General features: G+C 46.4%; 1 protein-coding gene across 3 annotated transcripts in view; it reads right to left on the bottom strand.

Annotated features, from left to right (window-relative positions):
• NAV2 (neuron navigator 2) overlaps nucleotides 1-17,397 on the bottom strand; it is a 382,986-nt gene that overhangs the window by 241,479 nt on the left and 124,110 nt on the right. For all 3 annotated transcript variants that reach the window (XM_045808618.2, XM_087855343.1, XM_087855344.1), the window contains exon 3: nucleotides 10,612-10,664. In XM_045808618.2, the coding sequence (XP_045664574.1) occupies nucleotides 10,612-10,664 (53 nt within the window). The remainder of the gene's footprint in view (nucleotides 1-10,611; nucleotides 10,665-17,397) is intronic.

Genomic DNA, 17,397 nt, shown 5'->3' with positions numbered 1-17,397 from the left:
AATTTTTATGAAGTACATTGATTTTCATCTAACTATCAGCACCGATTCAGTTTTTCTTTGTGTTTTGAAAGGTCTTCCGGGACCTGACCTCAGCTTGTTGGCAACCGTCCTCCCTCTGCCGAGGGTGAGCACACAGGCATTCACCTACTGACCAGCCCCCCACACGCAGACGCCATAGGCTAACCACGCTTTAACCAAGTGCAAATAGGAAGTCCTTGCTCAGTTCTGCTTCATGGAAAAATTAAAAAAAAAAAAACCAGAAAACAAATACACAAACAAAAACACCCCTCTGATGCGAGGCTGGAACTACATTTTTTATAAACTGCATGAAGACACACGCAGGGGTGTGGATCCAAGCATGAGGTCCAGATGGCTGTTCCATAAACCACAACCTCCATGGCTACAAATCACCATCCGATCTCTCTTTTAGCTCAGAAGATGTGTAGCTATTCTCCCTCCACACGTCCTCCCATTTGCTACGTTCTCTAACCTTACTGAGCACCACGTTGCCACGGACGGTGCCTCGGCCCCAGGCAGGTGTGCTGAGCATTTCTTTAGTAAATATTCCCTGAGCATCTAGCACGGCCCAGGCCGTATGGACAGATGGTCAGATGCAAGAGCGCCCTCCAAGACGTTAACATCTACTGGGATACAGGCAGTAAAGTACAATGTGCGAGAGGATTAACGCTTCCATCTTTCAACAGAGGAAACCAAGGGTCACTCGGGTTAAGTGAGCCACAAGGGACAGAGAATGCGCTTGCAGACTCCAAGACCACGGCCAGGCGCAGGATTCAGATCGGATCCATTCAGAGCTTCCCACAGTTCTCAGACAAGGGGATGTCTAAAGCATCTTAGCCTTTCTGAAAAAGCAAAATGACTGGCTCATTCAAAATCCTTCGATTTAAATAAACCCTTTAGAGTTACTGTTAATTTTTAAAATTTTAAACAACTTCGCAAACTAACTTACGTTTACATGTATGTTTGCACAGGCAGGGCCCTAAAGAGGCTTTTTGTACTTGGCTCGAAGACAACTGTTGGCAAAGTGTCGTCACCAGTCCAAGAGCATCAGCATCACCCAAGATTTCCTCGTTTAAAAATGCAAAGACTCCAGCTCCACCCCAGGCCTCCTGAATCAGCAGCTCTGGGGGTGGGCACACCACTGTTGGGACAAGCCCTCCAGGTGACTCTCCTGCGCTCTCAGGCTGGGGTGGCTCTGCCCTGGGAGGCTTTGCCAACCCAAACGCTTCTTCCCTCACCAATGAAAATCATCTGCTCTAGGGGGGTCTTTTCCGCACGTCTTTATAACTAAGTTAAAATATAAAATTGTGAGAGAGAAGGTTAGAGAGAATTTCTTTACAACAACTCAAGTTTCTTTACAACATGTACAAATACAAAATACATATTACGTATCCGACATATTGAAATTTGATGTGTGACGTCACCCCCACTCTCTGGGCAGTTCCTGGACAGTTGGGCCATTAATTGCTTCACTCATTCATCTAAGAACCATGAGCTGAGCACTTCCAATGCAACTAGCCCCATGCCAGGTGCTGGAATATGGAGATTTTTACTGAACCAAAAGATGAAAAACACGCTACGCATATTACAAAGCTTGGATGTTATTAAACAAAATATGATAAATATCTCAAAATGTGTTTAAAGGTTGTATTGGTTACGAGACAAACACACATGAGTAGGGGAACATAGTACCTACTTCTAAATGTAGGTTCGCAAAGAGGTCAGGAGTCCCTGGAGCCCAGCTTGTCATTGGCACCTGTGGCTCCCATGACAGCTTAGTGTCGGAAGTCACCCACGATATGGCCGTGCAGTGCCGGAAACTAGATATGGGGCTCCCTTCTCCCCCTACTTCCCTACAGTGACCTGCTTTGACTCCAGCACAAATGTGGCAAACTCTGTTCTGAAGTCTTCTAACAATGGAAGCAACTTCCGGCCAACTCAGAAACTGAGGGGCTTGCAGTAGCCAAACGAGCCTCTGCTAGAAACTCTGATAGCCTGTCTAATATAGCAAGAATTATTTTGGTTGACTCCCAGAGACTATTAGTTTCCTGCTTCTGCTGTATCTAGGGACCAACATATATGGCTTAAAGCAACCTAAAATTCTCCTAGAGTTCCAGAGGAAAATCAGTCTTGGGGAGCCACAGTAAATGAGTCGGCCAGTAGTATCGTTCTGGAAGCTCCAGGGCAGAATCGGTTTCCGCTCTTTTCTAGCTTCTAGAGGTCACCTGTGTGCCTTGGTTCGTGGCCCCTTCTAACCTCTTCAGAGCGAGAGCGCAGCGTCTTCCAGTCTCTTGCCTCCCACTCCCCCCCTGCTCCCATAGTCACATGTCCTCACTCACCTCCTTGCCGCCCTGAGAAGGATTCTGGTGATCACAGCAGGCCTGCCCAGATAATCCAGGATAATCTTCCTGTCTCAAAACCCCTCACTTAATCACACCCGCACAGTCCCTTTTGTTATGTAAAATAACATTCACACAAGTTCCTAAGATTAATATACGGGCACCTTCGGGGGTCCACAGTTCAGCCCCTACAACACTGGGTGCCTACTTAAAGTAGAAAAAGCCATTCAGGGGCGCCTGGGTGGCTCAGTCGTTAAGCATCTGCCTTTGGCTCAGGGCGTGATCCCAGAGTCCTGGGATCGAGCCCCACATTGGGCTCCTCCGCTAGGAGCCTGCTTCTTCCTCTCCCACTCCCCCTGCTTGTGTTCCCTCTCTCGCTGGCTGTCTCTCTGTCAAATAAATAAATAAAATCTTTAAAAAAAAAAAAAGAAAAAAAGAAAAAGCCGTTCAATGCACAATAGTTAGGTATACAGGACTTGTCAGCAGGGAAGGGAACGAACATCTCACGCGCCCTATCCATGAGCCAGGACAATACCAGGCGCTTATTAGACCATCCCTCATCCATCCCTGGCAGCAACCCTAGGAGGCAGCTTCCATCATAATCCCCTGTTCACAGAGGGAAGGCTCAGGTTTAGTAACCTGCCCAGCACACGTGGTCCAGGATGGAAGACCCAGGGCTGCCTGATTCCAGTCTTCTTCTTCTTCAAACCACATCTTCTCATGAAGGAAGGCCTCTCCCCCAGGCTCTGCCCACGCCTACAGGACGGCCAGAATTAGAAATGTAATTTTTGTGCCTTCATGTCACAGTCCATCTTTTCTCTTCTTTAGTCAGTTTCCTTAGATGTAGAATAGTCTAACAGTTAAGGAAAAAGACTCTAGAGTCAGGCTTTCAGGGTTCAAATCCCAGCTTATCCCTTCTTTGCTGTGTGAATTCATGCTCGTTACTAAACCTCTCTGTTTCCTCATCTGTGAAATGGGAATAAAGGTAATTGCTCTCATAGGGTTTTATGAAGATAAAATCCATAAATGCAGATGTCTAACACTGCCCGGTTAGAAGTATATAGGACACAGGTATGCTACTCTTATGTAAGAACACAGACAGAATCTGGGACAAAGGCACTAACCCCAGGCTCTGCAGCAGGAGGGGAAGAGAAGGAGAGATTCTGTAACATGACTCATGTTTAGCCCCCGGCAGAACACAGCAAACCGCAGCAGGGTCTAAGTTCTCTATACCATTCAACGGAATGAACAAGATCTATTTCTCATCTACGAGAATAAAAGGAGTTAAAACATGTAAAGTACTTACCACTTATTTTTTAGATTTTTATTTATTGATTGATTTAGATAGAGAGAGAGAGAGCATGAGCATGGGGGAAGGACAGAGGGAGAGAGACAGAAACAGACTCCCTGTGGAGTAGGGAGCCCTACTTGGAGCTCAGTCCCAGGACCCCGGGGTCATGACTTGTGCCCAACGCAGACGTTTAACCATCTGAGCCACCCAGGGGCCCCAAGCACTTACCATTTTCATTGTCAATGTTAATACTCTCTAGTGGTCGTAAGGATGCCTAAAAATGCTTACCTCAAGCGACATAAAAGAACTCAATAAACTAAAAGTTAATTGCACTGTTCTACTTGGGTCTTCTGGATAAACCATGAAAAAAGGAATTAAAAGGAAAGATATTTCTAGGATAATGCTAAGGAACTTCCAATACCCAAATCATGGCCGTAAATAGGGATCTGACAAGGGTCTGTCACAATCCTTTAGTCACATGGACAAGTCCAGGCCAGCTCCCTTCTTAGTCTTTCCACCCAGCCGTCTGCCCACCCAACCATCCAACATTTATTAAACACCTACTGGATGTCCATCATCTAAGTGTATCCTATGTTAGGATACTCAAGTGAAAGACATAGCGTCTCCTTCAAGAAGATAATTCAACAGACAACCACAAGGGAGTGCTGTGAGAAATGCAGGCACCGAATACCAGAAGATACAAAAGATGACAGTACCTAATTATTTCAATTACTTGAGACAACTATTGACCTAAAGATTGAAGGTCACAGTATCCAGGTGGGACGATCATCAGTTCTTCCAGGCAGTCTGGACAGCATGTAGCTAAGTACAAAGACAGGAGTACACAGCCTCTTTGCAGGCACCCCAAGTTCCAGTATGCCTGGGGTATGGAGTTTGAGTGGCTGAGTGGCAAGAAATAATGGTAACTGGATTGTGAAGGACCTTCTATTGTGTGTGCAAGAGTATGGAAAGGGAAAGGGGTAGCCCACAATGGTTTAAACAGAGATGTGACCAGAGAGGCAGGAAGCTGGACATGGATGTTGCCTCCATGTTGAAAGAGATCACTGGCCAAAACACAAGCAGTGACAATGAGTGCCATTGAGTGGGAAGTGGTGGATACTGCCTGCTGATCTTGGCCCTGGACTCTTTCCACTTTGGTTAAATTCTAAGTGGCCTGTGGACTTTTCCTCATTCCCTCTCGGTTCTGTAACATGTGTGTGCCCTTAGGGTGGTGTAAAAATAGGCCCGGGGGCCCAGGGAAGAGGCAACTCAGCTGCCCAAGGATCTCAGACACTCCCTAGGCATGTGGCCTGCTTTCTCTCAGCTGTTGGGAGGGCTCAAGGTCACTGGGCCTGGAAACCTGATTCTGTTGCAGATGGCCTTCCCTTGGCCGGGGAAGCTCTGCGGAGAACACAGTGGGAGGTACCTGGCGCCAGGGCTGTCCAAGGCCATCTCAAGAGGCTGCCTCTCACCAGGGGCCCCTCCTTTTTCAGCTCCTGAGGTTCAATCAACAGGTCAACTCAGGCCCTTTCCAGAAATACTCTCCTTCCTTCTCCTGATCCTGCTGTATCCACAAATGAAAAATTAGAGTAGGGAATGTGGAGGTGGAGACTATTTTTATTACACCCCTTCTCTGTCACAGAAGTGAACACCATAGGCTCTTATACTAGATAGACTTGGGTTCGAGCTCCAGCTCTGCTTCCTAGGTGAGGAATCTGCTTCCTAGGTGAGAAAAAAAAAAAAAAAAAGACCTTGAAAAAAAGCCTCAGTCCCCACATGCAATTTTTTCAGGAGGGGGGAAAAAAGGGATTCTGCTCATGAAATGTAAGTTTGAAAACCAGTGCCCAGTCCTTCTCTGTGTCTACATGCCAACGCCTATTGTTTGGGAAATCAGGTGCTACCATGTCCATGGGGACCTCCGAGAGGACAGGGTGGGGGAGCAGAGCTGTGCTCTAAGCAGCAGGGGCACTGAACTTTCGGTCTATGGAGCCCTGGGGGACACATGGGCCGGCCTCTGGGATCCACGATCTACTCAGGTGCATGCAAAATTCTGGGGTGTGTGCAATCTGGGGAGGAGAGGGCCTTAGCTTTCTTCAGATTTCCAGAGGATTCCATGTCCCCAACACATGAACGACGTGCACAAATCATCGTCGTAGAAACTGCCACGTATCAAGTGCTGTTCCTGTGCTAGGAACATGGGGGTAATGAGCTCACCTACCTGAAAGGGCTGTCGGGAGGATGGAGGGAGAGGATGGCTGGGCAGTGCTTAGCCTGGAAACCGGCACCAGGCAAACACTCGACAGGCTCTCGCTGTATGTTATCATCTTAATCAGTACTGCCCCCGATTATCCCTTTCGTTGCCTCGTTAGTACTATGGAAACTTTATGGGCTATGTGTTATCAACCCCACTTTCTAGAACAGGAAATAGAGCCTTCAAAAGGTTAAATAATCAGCTCAAGGCCACAGAAGAGCGGAGAAGGAACTCGAACTCAGCCTGTGTAGTTCCCAAGCCCAGCTGGCCCTCCGTCTAGAAGTTCAACGGCAAAGGGGCGCCTGAGTGGCTCAGTATGTTAAGCATCTGACTCTTGGTTTCAGGTCAGGTCAGGATCTCAGGGTCATGAGGTCGAGCCCCACATCGGGCTCCTCACTCAGCGCAGAGTCGACTTGGGATTCTTTCGCGCTTCCTCTCCGTCCCCTTTTGCTCCTCCCCCTTGCTTGCGCTCACATGCTCTCTCTCTCTAAAAATAATAAAATCTTTAAAATGAAAAATAAAATAAAATAATAGAAGCACCAAGGGAAGAAGGCAGAGCACTTGGAGAGCTCAGGAGGTGGCTTCAGGCTGAGAGGCCCCAGATGACCCAGGGCCTGAGATCAGCCTCCAGAGGGATAAACAGCCCTGGGGCTTTCCGCTGAGAGGGCCAGCAGGCCTTGCTAACTTTGCACCTCTCTTCATCATCAACAACAGAAAGCCAAGCCCTGTAAGATAATAATGACGAAGAAAGAAAACCACCCCCTGCGGCAGCCATTCCTAGGCTCCAAAGTAAGGCAATGTCTTGGAGCCCAGGGGTTCGAGGAGAGGCAGTGCCCTCGGGCCAGGCTCCAGGCAATGTTTCTCCTTCCAAAACGAATGCATAACTCTGCTGAACACAGCACTTGAAAGCCAAAAAGATGCCCCTGGGTTGCCATGGCAATGCTAAACAGACAAAACATTTTAACTAGCTCTGACGCACATACGCAAAACTTATTTAAGGGCCAAACGGACAGACTGGCGGGTGAGAGGGCGCGGGAGTGTTTCTACAGCTCTGTCTCCAAGGACATAGCCCCCAGAGTGTCTAGGTCAGCCCGAAAGGGCCCAAAGGACTCCTAGGGAAAGGGAAGTCCCTGCCATGCCTCTCTGCCTCGTGCCCACAGTCACTATCCTAGGAGGGCCGCCGCAGGGTTACAGAGCATGCTGAGGGTGCTGGCTCTGCCTCTCCCTGGGGACAGCCCTCCACCACGAGGCTCTTCAGTCTCTTCACCAGAATGGGGGGAGTGTTACGTGGGCCCACAGCCGACTCGGGAGGATGGGAGGTGCCCGTAAGCATAAACGGGCTCACAAACCTTACGACTGCGCAGATACAAGTCAGAGCAAAGAGTAAACTCACGCACTACCACTTCCCACCAGGGGGCATTTTCAGGCCCCAGATCGGTTATTTTCCTTTAAAAATACTTTACTGCAAGGCCCAGTGGGGGTTGTTCCCCCGAATGTGGTGATCTGGGGAGTGATGGTGAATGCAGAAGACTTGTCCCAGACCTGAAGACTGCCATGCCTATGGCATGGGCTCTTCCATGCCCCACCCTCTCCGCAGGGGAGGAGTCTCACCAGGTACAGCTTACGGTGTTTCGGGAGGTCATGGGCAAGTATGCTACAACACCTTCCTCTGCAGGGTCCCCGACAAGCTCTTTATAAAGAGATGCTCCAGGAATGTGAATCCTCTTCCGTCCATCATTCCCCTGTGTGAACCCTCTGGCCTTTCAGACTCACTCCCTAGAAGTTTCTCTTACACCCCCCTCGTTCTTGGATGGAATGGGCCCCCACTGTGCCCTGTGCACCGATGTCTGTGCAAATAGCCGCACTGTTATTCCCTGGTCTCCTGCCCACTCCTCACGCAGCTCCTGGAGGGCAGGGATCTCCTCTTGATCACCTGAGCGTTCACGTGGCCCACCCCAGTGGTCGGCATCGGTCAGCGCTCTGTGAAGGTCTGCTGATCGGCAGGCTCAAAGGGACACCGCCACACCCATGGCATCTGTGCCTCAGTGCCCCTGAGATTTTCTAGTCCCAATGCCGGAGCTTTCTGCTCTCACTTCCGGCCTCCTGGAAAAGAACATGTGAAGCAGAGCCCAGAGTGCAGGAATTCGAGACCTGAGCCGCTGGGCGGCCTGGTGGGCCAGGAGAAGTGACGGGGCTGTGGCTCCTACCCACAAAAATCAAAGCTCTTGGCCCTACTCACAGGTTGGCTGATGGACTGAACTTGCCCTTGAAAAATGGAGCAGCACCCATTCCTCCCGCTCTAAGCCAGGATTGCTTTTCTTTGACTCCATTCTTCAAGGCTGCTGAAGAGGCTGTGTTTTCTTAGGGAGTGAGCACATCGACTCTGTTGATTATTGCGAAGGGAGGCGCAGTTACCCTCCCAACAGGTGTACTCCCCACGTTTTCACCTCTTTGTGGGTCGTCTTCCTTTTGCCGACATGGTGCTCCCCACATGCCTTCCCCTGTCTCCCCCAAATAGGGGATTTGTAGCAAGCAACAGCAAAATTTTATCATGGGCTGCCCCAAATAAAGCCTAATTGGGAGTCTGACCTGCTAGGAGTCTAAAAATGGTGGCTCACCCGCTGTGTCCTATTCCAAAAGTACGCTTCCCACGATTAGAAATGTATGAACTCTGTATATGCTCGGACAGGCGCACACGCACACACACACAGGCGTTCTAGTCGACAGAACAACACCTGTGCTTGTCTAAGAGGCACTTCCTGTGTGCTCTAGGTGAGGTTCCGTCTTATGGATCTGTCACAGTTGGTGATGTAGGGCTAACGACAATGGCTCTGTTGTCTTTATCATCTTTCTCATTTCCTACAGAACGGAATGACTGTGGTGGAGGTTTTCACATTTGCCTGGCCTCACATCCCGTACGCTGAACTATTCTCTGCTGCGTTTACCACCAGACCGTGTCTGCCTCCCCGCCCCTAAGCGGGAACTAATTATCACAGACAATTATAGGATTTTATATTCCTGTGTTCTAAAAAGAAAACCCCACAGGCCATGAAAAAAAAAAAAAAAGAAAACAATACTTTCACAGCTGAAAGAGTTAGAGAAACCACAAAATTACACTGGTGCTATGGTAGCATTTATAAATAACATTTGGCATCTAGAATTAGATAGGCACCAAAGAATCTGAGGTGGCGTTATTATTTTATAATCTGGAAAGGTGGACTTTCGCACCTCCAACAGAAAGCGCAGAAAATACAAAAGTGCCAAAGAAAACAAAACGTTCATTACCTTCAAATGGCGGGTCTACGTATGCATTATAATGGCCTGGGACAAATGCATCCCTATCTGTCCCAGGGGGAAACCTCTTTCATGTGAAGATATGACTGCATGTGTAAAATGCTTGCACTAAATTAAGTCTTCTATCTTCTGAATTTTCTCAATTATTAATACACTAGACAGCTGCAGTAGCTCTAGCAAAAATAGCAGCCAAGCTTTTCCAGAAGTCAAAGCAGCCATGAGGTGTCTGCACGGGGACTTTCCTACGTAAGGAGGTGCTACTCTCTGGATCGAACAAAAAGAAGCAAAATCCCCAGGGAGATGACAAAAACAAAAAAACAAAACAAAACAAAACAAAAAACAACAAAAACAAAAAACTTGTTTCACAGTGTAAACTAAAGAAGGACTCCCCACCACACATACTCCTCTTTGGAAGAAAAAATGTGTTTTTCTGCAGGCAAAAGAAAGTGGGCTGAAAAGGTTATCTGTCCAACTCACTAGGATAACACTCACTTGGGACAACTGAAAGGGAAAAACCAAGGAATGCCAGTTACTTTGTTATATTCCGAAATGACACTGTCGAATTGTGCCAACTCAAAGGGAGTAGGGGAAGGTCGGAAAAAAACAGATTATGCCTTTTTCTTAGGTTTCTGGAAGCAGATTAACGTCCTGCAAAAATAAAAAGTTGTCTTTGAGTTGCCACCTTCTTACTTTAAACAGGCAGGAGCATCATTTTTACAGTCTGATATATGCACACGTGCTGTAAAGATTGTTTGAAAAGCCTTATAGAGGGAAAAATCAGGTACTCAGAGCATTGCAATTTAATGTTTTCTCAGTAGTGATCATGAATTTTAATTCAAAGATTATGCACAGGACACATAATAAGAACAGATGTTAAAAGATTCTTTTTTTTTTTTTTAAGCTCTAATGTAAGAGCTTAAGCGTATCACACCAGAGAGTATATCACTTGTCAAGGTTAGGAATGGTCTGGATATGATTATACATTTCCCATCTTCTGTCACCATTGTGATTCCACATCATTCTAACCTTTAATGGCAATCAGACCACATGCCCTGATTTCTGAGCAAGATACCATGACCTCATCAGTGCCTCAGCACCACATACAAACAGAGATCGTTGTGTGTCTTTGAAAAGGCAGAACGAGTCACAATGGCCCAAATTCTCAACAAGTATGTGTTTCCCCCAGGTCTGCATAATTTGTTTCCGAAAGAAAGGGCAGTATTTCACGTTCCCTGTCTCACCATCTACGTAAAAATCACGACCACTTTTTAGTAAATGCCAACAAATGTCAGAGAAGCCGACCGCAGCTACTTGGAAATCACTGTTAGTTTATTAATATAATCCCCTAGAGGAAAGCTTATGGTGGGAATGTTTTCAAGATGGTCAATATCATTGAGAGGCAGCCGTGTACCACTCACCATTTGCGATCTGTTCTTCGGACAGCCATTGATGTCTTCAATCTTCTCATTTGCTGAAAAAGGAAACACAAGTCAGAAAAATAAACAATCCCCCCAGACTTGGAGTAGTGATGTTCAGGACCCTTGAGGCCAACCAAGTCCTAAGGCCCATCAGTCCAATCAGCGCAGCCATGGGAAATGCTGAGACACAGCTCGCAGGCTTCAGGACTTACTCATCGAGCCGCTGTCCTCCGGGGACAGCTGGGGCAAGGTCGTCAGCATCTAGAGCAGAGACAACTGCACTGACGACAGTCTTGGAGCGATGGGGCATCATAGAAACGTGTGGGGACTGAGAAATAGACCGGGCTGTGATTGTGTTTTCGGCCCTTAGAAAGGCAAGTATGACCTCCCTGCAGAAGATGGGTTGGTTCAGAGTGGATCAGTCCAGCTGTAGCTCCACTCGGGACAAAAGGCATAGATGATAGCATCTCACCTCATCTTTTTCTTAATTTAAAAAAAAAATTTAATTCCAGTATAGTTAGCGTACAGTGTTCTCTTAGTTTCAGGTGTATAATAGAGTGATTCAACACTTCGTACACAACTGGTCTCATCACAGCAAGTGCCCTCTGTGACCCCCATCACCTGTTTCCCCCACCCCCCACCCATCCCCCCTCTGGTGGCCCTCAGTCTGTTCTCTACAGTTGAGGGTCCGGTTTTCCGTCTGTCTCTTGCTTTTCCCTTTGTTTTGTTTCTTAAATTCTACAAGTGAAATCACATGATATTTGTCTTTCTGATTTATTTCGCTTGGCATTATATTCTCTAGCTCCATCCATGACGTTGCAAATGGCAAGACTTTGTTCTTTTTTATGTCTGAATAATATTACACACACACACTCACACACACACACACGCACACACACACACACACATGCTTCTTTATCCATTCATGTATTGCTAAAGACTTGGGCTATCGTAAATAATGCCGCCATAAACAGGAGTGCACGTATCCCTTTGAATTAGTGGTTTTATATTCTTTGTGTAAATATCCCATCATGGAATTACTAGATCATAGGGTAGTTCTATTTTTAATTTTTTGAGGAACCTCCATACTGTTTTCCACAGTGGCTGCACCAGTTTGCATTCCCACCAACGGTGCGAGAGGGTTCCTTTGTCTCCACATCCTTGCCAACACTTGTTTCTGGTGTTTTTGATATGAGCCATTCTGACAGGTGTGAAGTGACCTCACTGTGGTTTTGATTTGCATTTCCCTGATAGTTGAGCATCATTTCATGCACCTGTTGGGTGTCTCACCTCATCTTTAGCCAGAAATGCTAATATTGCTTAATACCAATAGGATTACTAATAATCCTACTCCCAAAGTGGTAACACACAGAGAAAATGAGAGAGTGAGACTTTAAAGTGGCTCATCTAAGATCACATAGTAAGTCCAAGTTAGGTCTGAAACACACTCTTAGAGTCATAATAGCACCTAGATACTTAGAAAAGGGGGAGAAAGAGGTTGTGTTGAATGAACTGGAAATCAACACCAGTGACAAGGAAGAAAGGCCCAGGTCCTCATGATGAAGTATGGAGGAATCCCTACAAGACACAGCCTAAGTGATCCACAACAGGTGGGGGGGGGGGGGTTGGGTTTGCCACAGCAGCACCACAAAAACACAATATATGTAGAGGTTAGGGCACTGGCTTTGGAGGCAAAGATACTCCGGTGTGAATCTCTGCTCTATAGGTTCTTAGCTGTGTGATCTTAGCCATGTCACTCAACCTCTCTGGGCCACAGTTTCTTCATCCTTAAGATGGAGCTAGTATGACCTACTTTAGAGGAAAGGCTGTGGGAAATAGATTACAGGATGGCAATAAAGTGCTTCGCACTGTGCCTAGCACACAGTAAGTTTCTATAAATGGCAGCTCTCATTAACCCAATAACATATATCATTTATGTAAAATACATAAAATATTAATTTCCTTCCTGTTGTCTCCATCAGAGTTAAGCCCAGAGACTCAGCTAGGAGTCTGTAGTCAAGAACTAAGGATCTGCGTCCTCTGTGAAGCCTTTATAAGCTTCCTTCTCAGTCCCCTGTCCTTCTGCCCCCCGGCCCCCGGCCCCCACCCCCGGATGGAGAAAGCACCTTCAGGTCTCTGTTCACTCAGCACTGCGTACCTACCTCTCCTTCGCTATTAATTACCTAAGGTGTAACTCCTTTTCTCGTCTCCCCCACTATGCTCTTTATAGCCTCGCAGACATGCAGATTTGGGCTTTCACATTTGTGTCCTCAGGGCTCAAGAAGTGCTTACAAAACTGAATTAAAAAAAAAAAACCCTCTTATGTCAGATTTTAATGACTAGGATGCCAAAAACTTCCATGCGAAGATACTAAAAACCATCTGAAAGGGATAATAGAATCAAAGTGTCCCAAGCCTCTATTTTACAATGCCCGAATCTAAATATACCACACCATTACCTCAATTGGGCTTATTTTTTCTCTAGTGTATCTACCTTGAGAGAGAAGGGAGAAATAAGACAGCCAACTAGTGGTAAGAAATTGTTGACAAAACCAATCACCATGAGACAGTCTAGTTAGTATCCATTCAGTCTAATCTGCACCTTTAGAATTTGCACAGAGTAATGGATACTCAGCCTTATGCCCCACCTTGGAAGATGTCAATCTTCAGAGATCCAACTCTTAAGAACACTAGGAGAGACATTTTAGGAAGCCTTTTCCACCTGTTTCCCTCACTCCCCAAAGAAGTGCCACAGAGCCTTTAAAAAGCACATAAGAAATGCCCCATGGATGGGATGACTCATGAATATTTGTTCTTTAGTTCACTAAAAAATACTAGAACTACAATCGGCCAGAACAGATCACTGACATGTAAACTCCAGACCAAGCTTTATCACCTGCTCTTTCCTACTATAACCCCAGAGCGGAGGACAGTGCCCGACACACAGTAGCTGCTCAAATATTCGTTGAGAGGAACTAAGGAATGAATATCCTGACAGTTCAAAGAAGCAAGGTTTCAGGCCTATTCTGAGGCAGTTGTTCTCTCACTTGTCAATACAGACATACGTACTGAAGATGAAAAAAAAAAAAGATCCTCGACGAATGGCACTTCTTCACACGAGAGAAATCATGTCAGGCCCACACTCGGACCTTGGGTTTTGATATACAACACTGCAGAATAAGTATGTGGCTTTTGAGAATTCAGGCCGCTCAAGGTCTCTTCTAACCGGATATTCATGATGGCCAAAGTCATAAGTCATTAGATTCCAACCAATCCCCGATGCAGCAGGACGTCATTAGTGCTCATGAAAGGGGAGGACGGCTAACTGTGATCCTAAGAAATCATCTTAAAGATTCTTTATATAGCATCTGGTTAAAAAAAAAAAAAACCCAAAGGGTTTGGTCTAATTATTTCTCTACTTCCTTTTCGTGGTCAGTCACCAAACCACAGTCAGGTATGGCCTGAATTCAAATATCGCGGCTCCTCTCTAAGCTTCATGCCACTGTACAGCATTCGAAATAAACCAATGGAGTGGAGCCTATGGACGACTATTCAGAAGATGTATGCGAAGAGATAAATCAAACGCCGAAACCCAAACTCAAATGTTTAATAAAAATGCAAAACAAATCTTGAAACTCCTAGTTTCCAATTTCATGTAATTTCAATACTTCTCCTTTGTTTAAATTCTCAAGAATTCCTATGGCTGTCATAAATGCTTAGAGCAGTAACCGCGCTCTGATTCTGCTGATAAGAAGGAAGAAGAGCTTGGTCTTCCGAGCCGAAATTATTAACTTGTGGTAGGGGGTCTTTGGCTGCAAACCAAAAGCAGATAGCCGAAGAAGCAAAGGCATTTGTCCCCGGAGTCCTCAACTATGATTAAAACTGGCATCCCTAAGTGCCCACGCTAATTTATTTATTCCAGCGTGTTCAAGACATTCTCAGCACACGAATGCAGTAACCTGCCTGCACACGAGGTGACAAGTTAGTAATTGGAAAGCGTTTTAAGTAAGAAGAGTGGCACCAAGCTCATTGCTTTCCAAAGGACTTCTTTTAAAGGGCTGAGCGCATTTCAGGAACCCCTGCATCTCTGCATAGAGCAGTTGGCAGCCCTGCCAATGGGAAGAGAGAGAAACTGGCTGCCCAGAAAGGCAGAGGACTTACCCAAAGACGCACAACAGTAGTAGGTCATCAATGGAAAGAGCGCACAGTCCTAGGTCTGAATTCCTGGTTATGCTCAGAGGCAGCCCCAATGGTGGTGGAAAAGGAGCTGTTATCAGCTCTCTTCAGCTCTAATGGAAAGCTCTTCCGAGCTCTGTCCTTGTTTCCTCCTTCTCTCCAATCCTCCTTTGTTCATCCTGTTTCCCTCCTTCTCTCTATTCTTTCCTCCCTGCCTCCCACCCTTTCTCTCCTTCCAACCCCTTCTGGCATTCTCCCTGAGTGACAGCAATGTAAGCAGGAGGAGGGAGGCCTGTCTCTCCTTCTTGATTCATGCTGTTTATCCTGGCCTCATAAACCTTTCTCATAACTCATGGCGATGGCACCACGATGGGCTGGCAGGCAACTGCCGGCTTCGGGCAGCTCATGACTCAAGAAGATAATCACACTAATAAGAGGTTGAATGGAGACTGAACTCTCAGTCACAAAGGGCAGCAGGGAAAGGTCCATTTCTGCCCAACAGGCAGAAGGCAATGGTAGAAAAGTGTGGGCCCCAAATCATCCCACCATCTGAGAAGCCCAGCTCCTGGGACAGAAGCATGGACTCTAGAATTGATCTCTCTGGGGCAGGTGAAGACTCTGGAGCGAGGGTCTGTGCGTAACACTTAAGGCTTTCCTTGAAGCCACGCTTCTGATCCTGGCACTCCCCAATGTGCAAAACCAACTCTTCAGCCACTAGGCTTCATGTTTAGGCAGAAGCCCAGAATTCACTGCCCTGCACCTGCTAGCCCCGCCCCTGGTAGTCCCGCTTATTTCGCCTTGTTGACCCTCTCGCTCTCTACATTCCAAGCCTCTCTGCACCCTATTTCCTTGGCCAAGAATGTCCTCCTGACTGCTTCACCTAGCCAACTCCAATTTGAGGTCTTGGCTTAAAGGTACATTCTTCAAGGAACCCTTCCTTGATTCCACCCCCTACCCCCACCATGGGTCAGGTCTCACAGCACCACCGGTCTTCAATCAGTATGTACTATACTTCTCCCAGCCCTTGAAAGGCATTGTTCCCCAAAGGGACAATCACCCTGACTTCAAGTTTCAATGGGCCTTCATTTAGGGGTGACCTTTTCTCTAACTACTTTGAAATAACTTCAAATGGGGGGCACCTGGCTCAGTCAGTTGGGCATCCGACTCTTGATTTTGGCTCGGGTCATGATCGTGGGGTGGTGAGATCGAGCCCCATGTCAGGTTCCGCGCTAGGTATGCAGTCTGCTTGAGATTCTGTCTGTCCCTCTGCCCCTCTCCCTGCTCAAACTCACTAAAAGTAAATAAATAAAATCTTTAAAAAAGGAAGGAAGGAAGGAAGGAAGGAAGGAAGGAAGGAAGGAAGGAAGGAAGGAAGGAACAAAGTTCAAATGGACAGAAAAGTCACAGGAATTGTACAGAGAATTCCCACACACCATCCTTTCTCATTTTCACCCCCCTTGTCTCTGTACAGGTATACAGATTTTTTTTCCTGAATCCTTTTAGTGCAGACTACCTAGATCGTGTCCTTTGCCCCTTAGACTTCATATGCATTTACAAAGAACAAGGAGATTATCTCACGGTACAATTACAAAATTCGAAAACCTTAACATTGATATAATCTCAGTTTTGGCAATATACTAAAAAATGTCCTTTGCGTCATTTTATTCCCCTATACAGGATCCAGTCCAGGATCTTGCAGTACATTTAGTTGTCACATCTCTTTAATCTCCTTCATCCTGGAACAATTTCTCAGCCTTGGTCTCTCACAGAGCTGACAGTTTTAAACAATACAGGCCAGTTTTTTTGCTTTTGTTTTTAAATAGAATGTCCCACAATTTGAGTTGGTCTAAGATTCCTCGTGATTAGTTTCAGGTTTTCCATCCCTTCCTGGAATTCAACACAAGTGATGCTATGTTCTTCTCGGGGTATCATATCAGCAAGCACATGATATCCATCTACCCCTTGCCAGTGATTGAATTTTGATCTCCTGGTCATGAAGTGGATTCTCCCCTGTGCGGATACATTTCCCCTTGCAACTAATAAGCAATCAGTGCAGAGACACTTTGAGACCATGCAAATTGCTTGCTCCTCAAACTTTCTCCTCCAGATGTCAGCATCCATTGCTTCTTGCCTTAACTAATCTTTACCATCATGGTTGCAACTCGCTTTGTATTTTCCTCCAAAACAGTGGAGGCCTTTCTTCTCCACGGATAGATGTATCTGTCAGTATAGACTTGTAGATTCCTATTTTATTCCATAATTACAATCCACAACTGTCCTTAATTTTGAAGCTCTTGTGGTCTCAGATTATGGTCATTCTTTGTAGCCATGGAGGGCAGAACTAGTACTTATAAGGAGACACTACCAAGGGGTGGGGGGCAGATTGTGACCTAGTGAGAGAAAAGCTCTGGAAGGATTCCAACTCTCCACCATTAGAACTAGCTGACGGGGGCGGGGCGGGGGGTTGGGGAGTAGTAAGCTGCCAGTCACAGGAAATATTTCACAGTCTATTGACTGTTCTTCATAAAAGAAATTCATGCATCAGGGTTGGGGCTTTAGAGGCCCCTTCCAAACCTTGAGACCTGCAGCAGAATCCTGGAAAGGAGGAGAG

Source organism: Ursus americanus, chromosome 24, assembly GCF_024610735.1.
Source record: "Ursus americanus isolate L20-20 chromosome 24, mUrsAme1.1.p, whole genome shotgun sequence".
Lineage (NCBI taxonomy): Eukaryota > Metazoa > Chordata > Mammalia > Carnivora > Ursidae > Ursus > Ursus americanus.
This window is presented reverse-complemented; position numbering and strand designations above follow the sequence as displayed.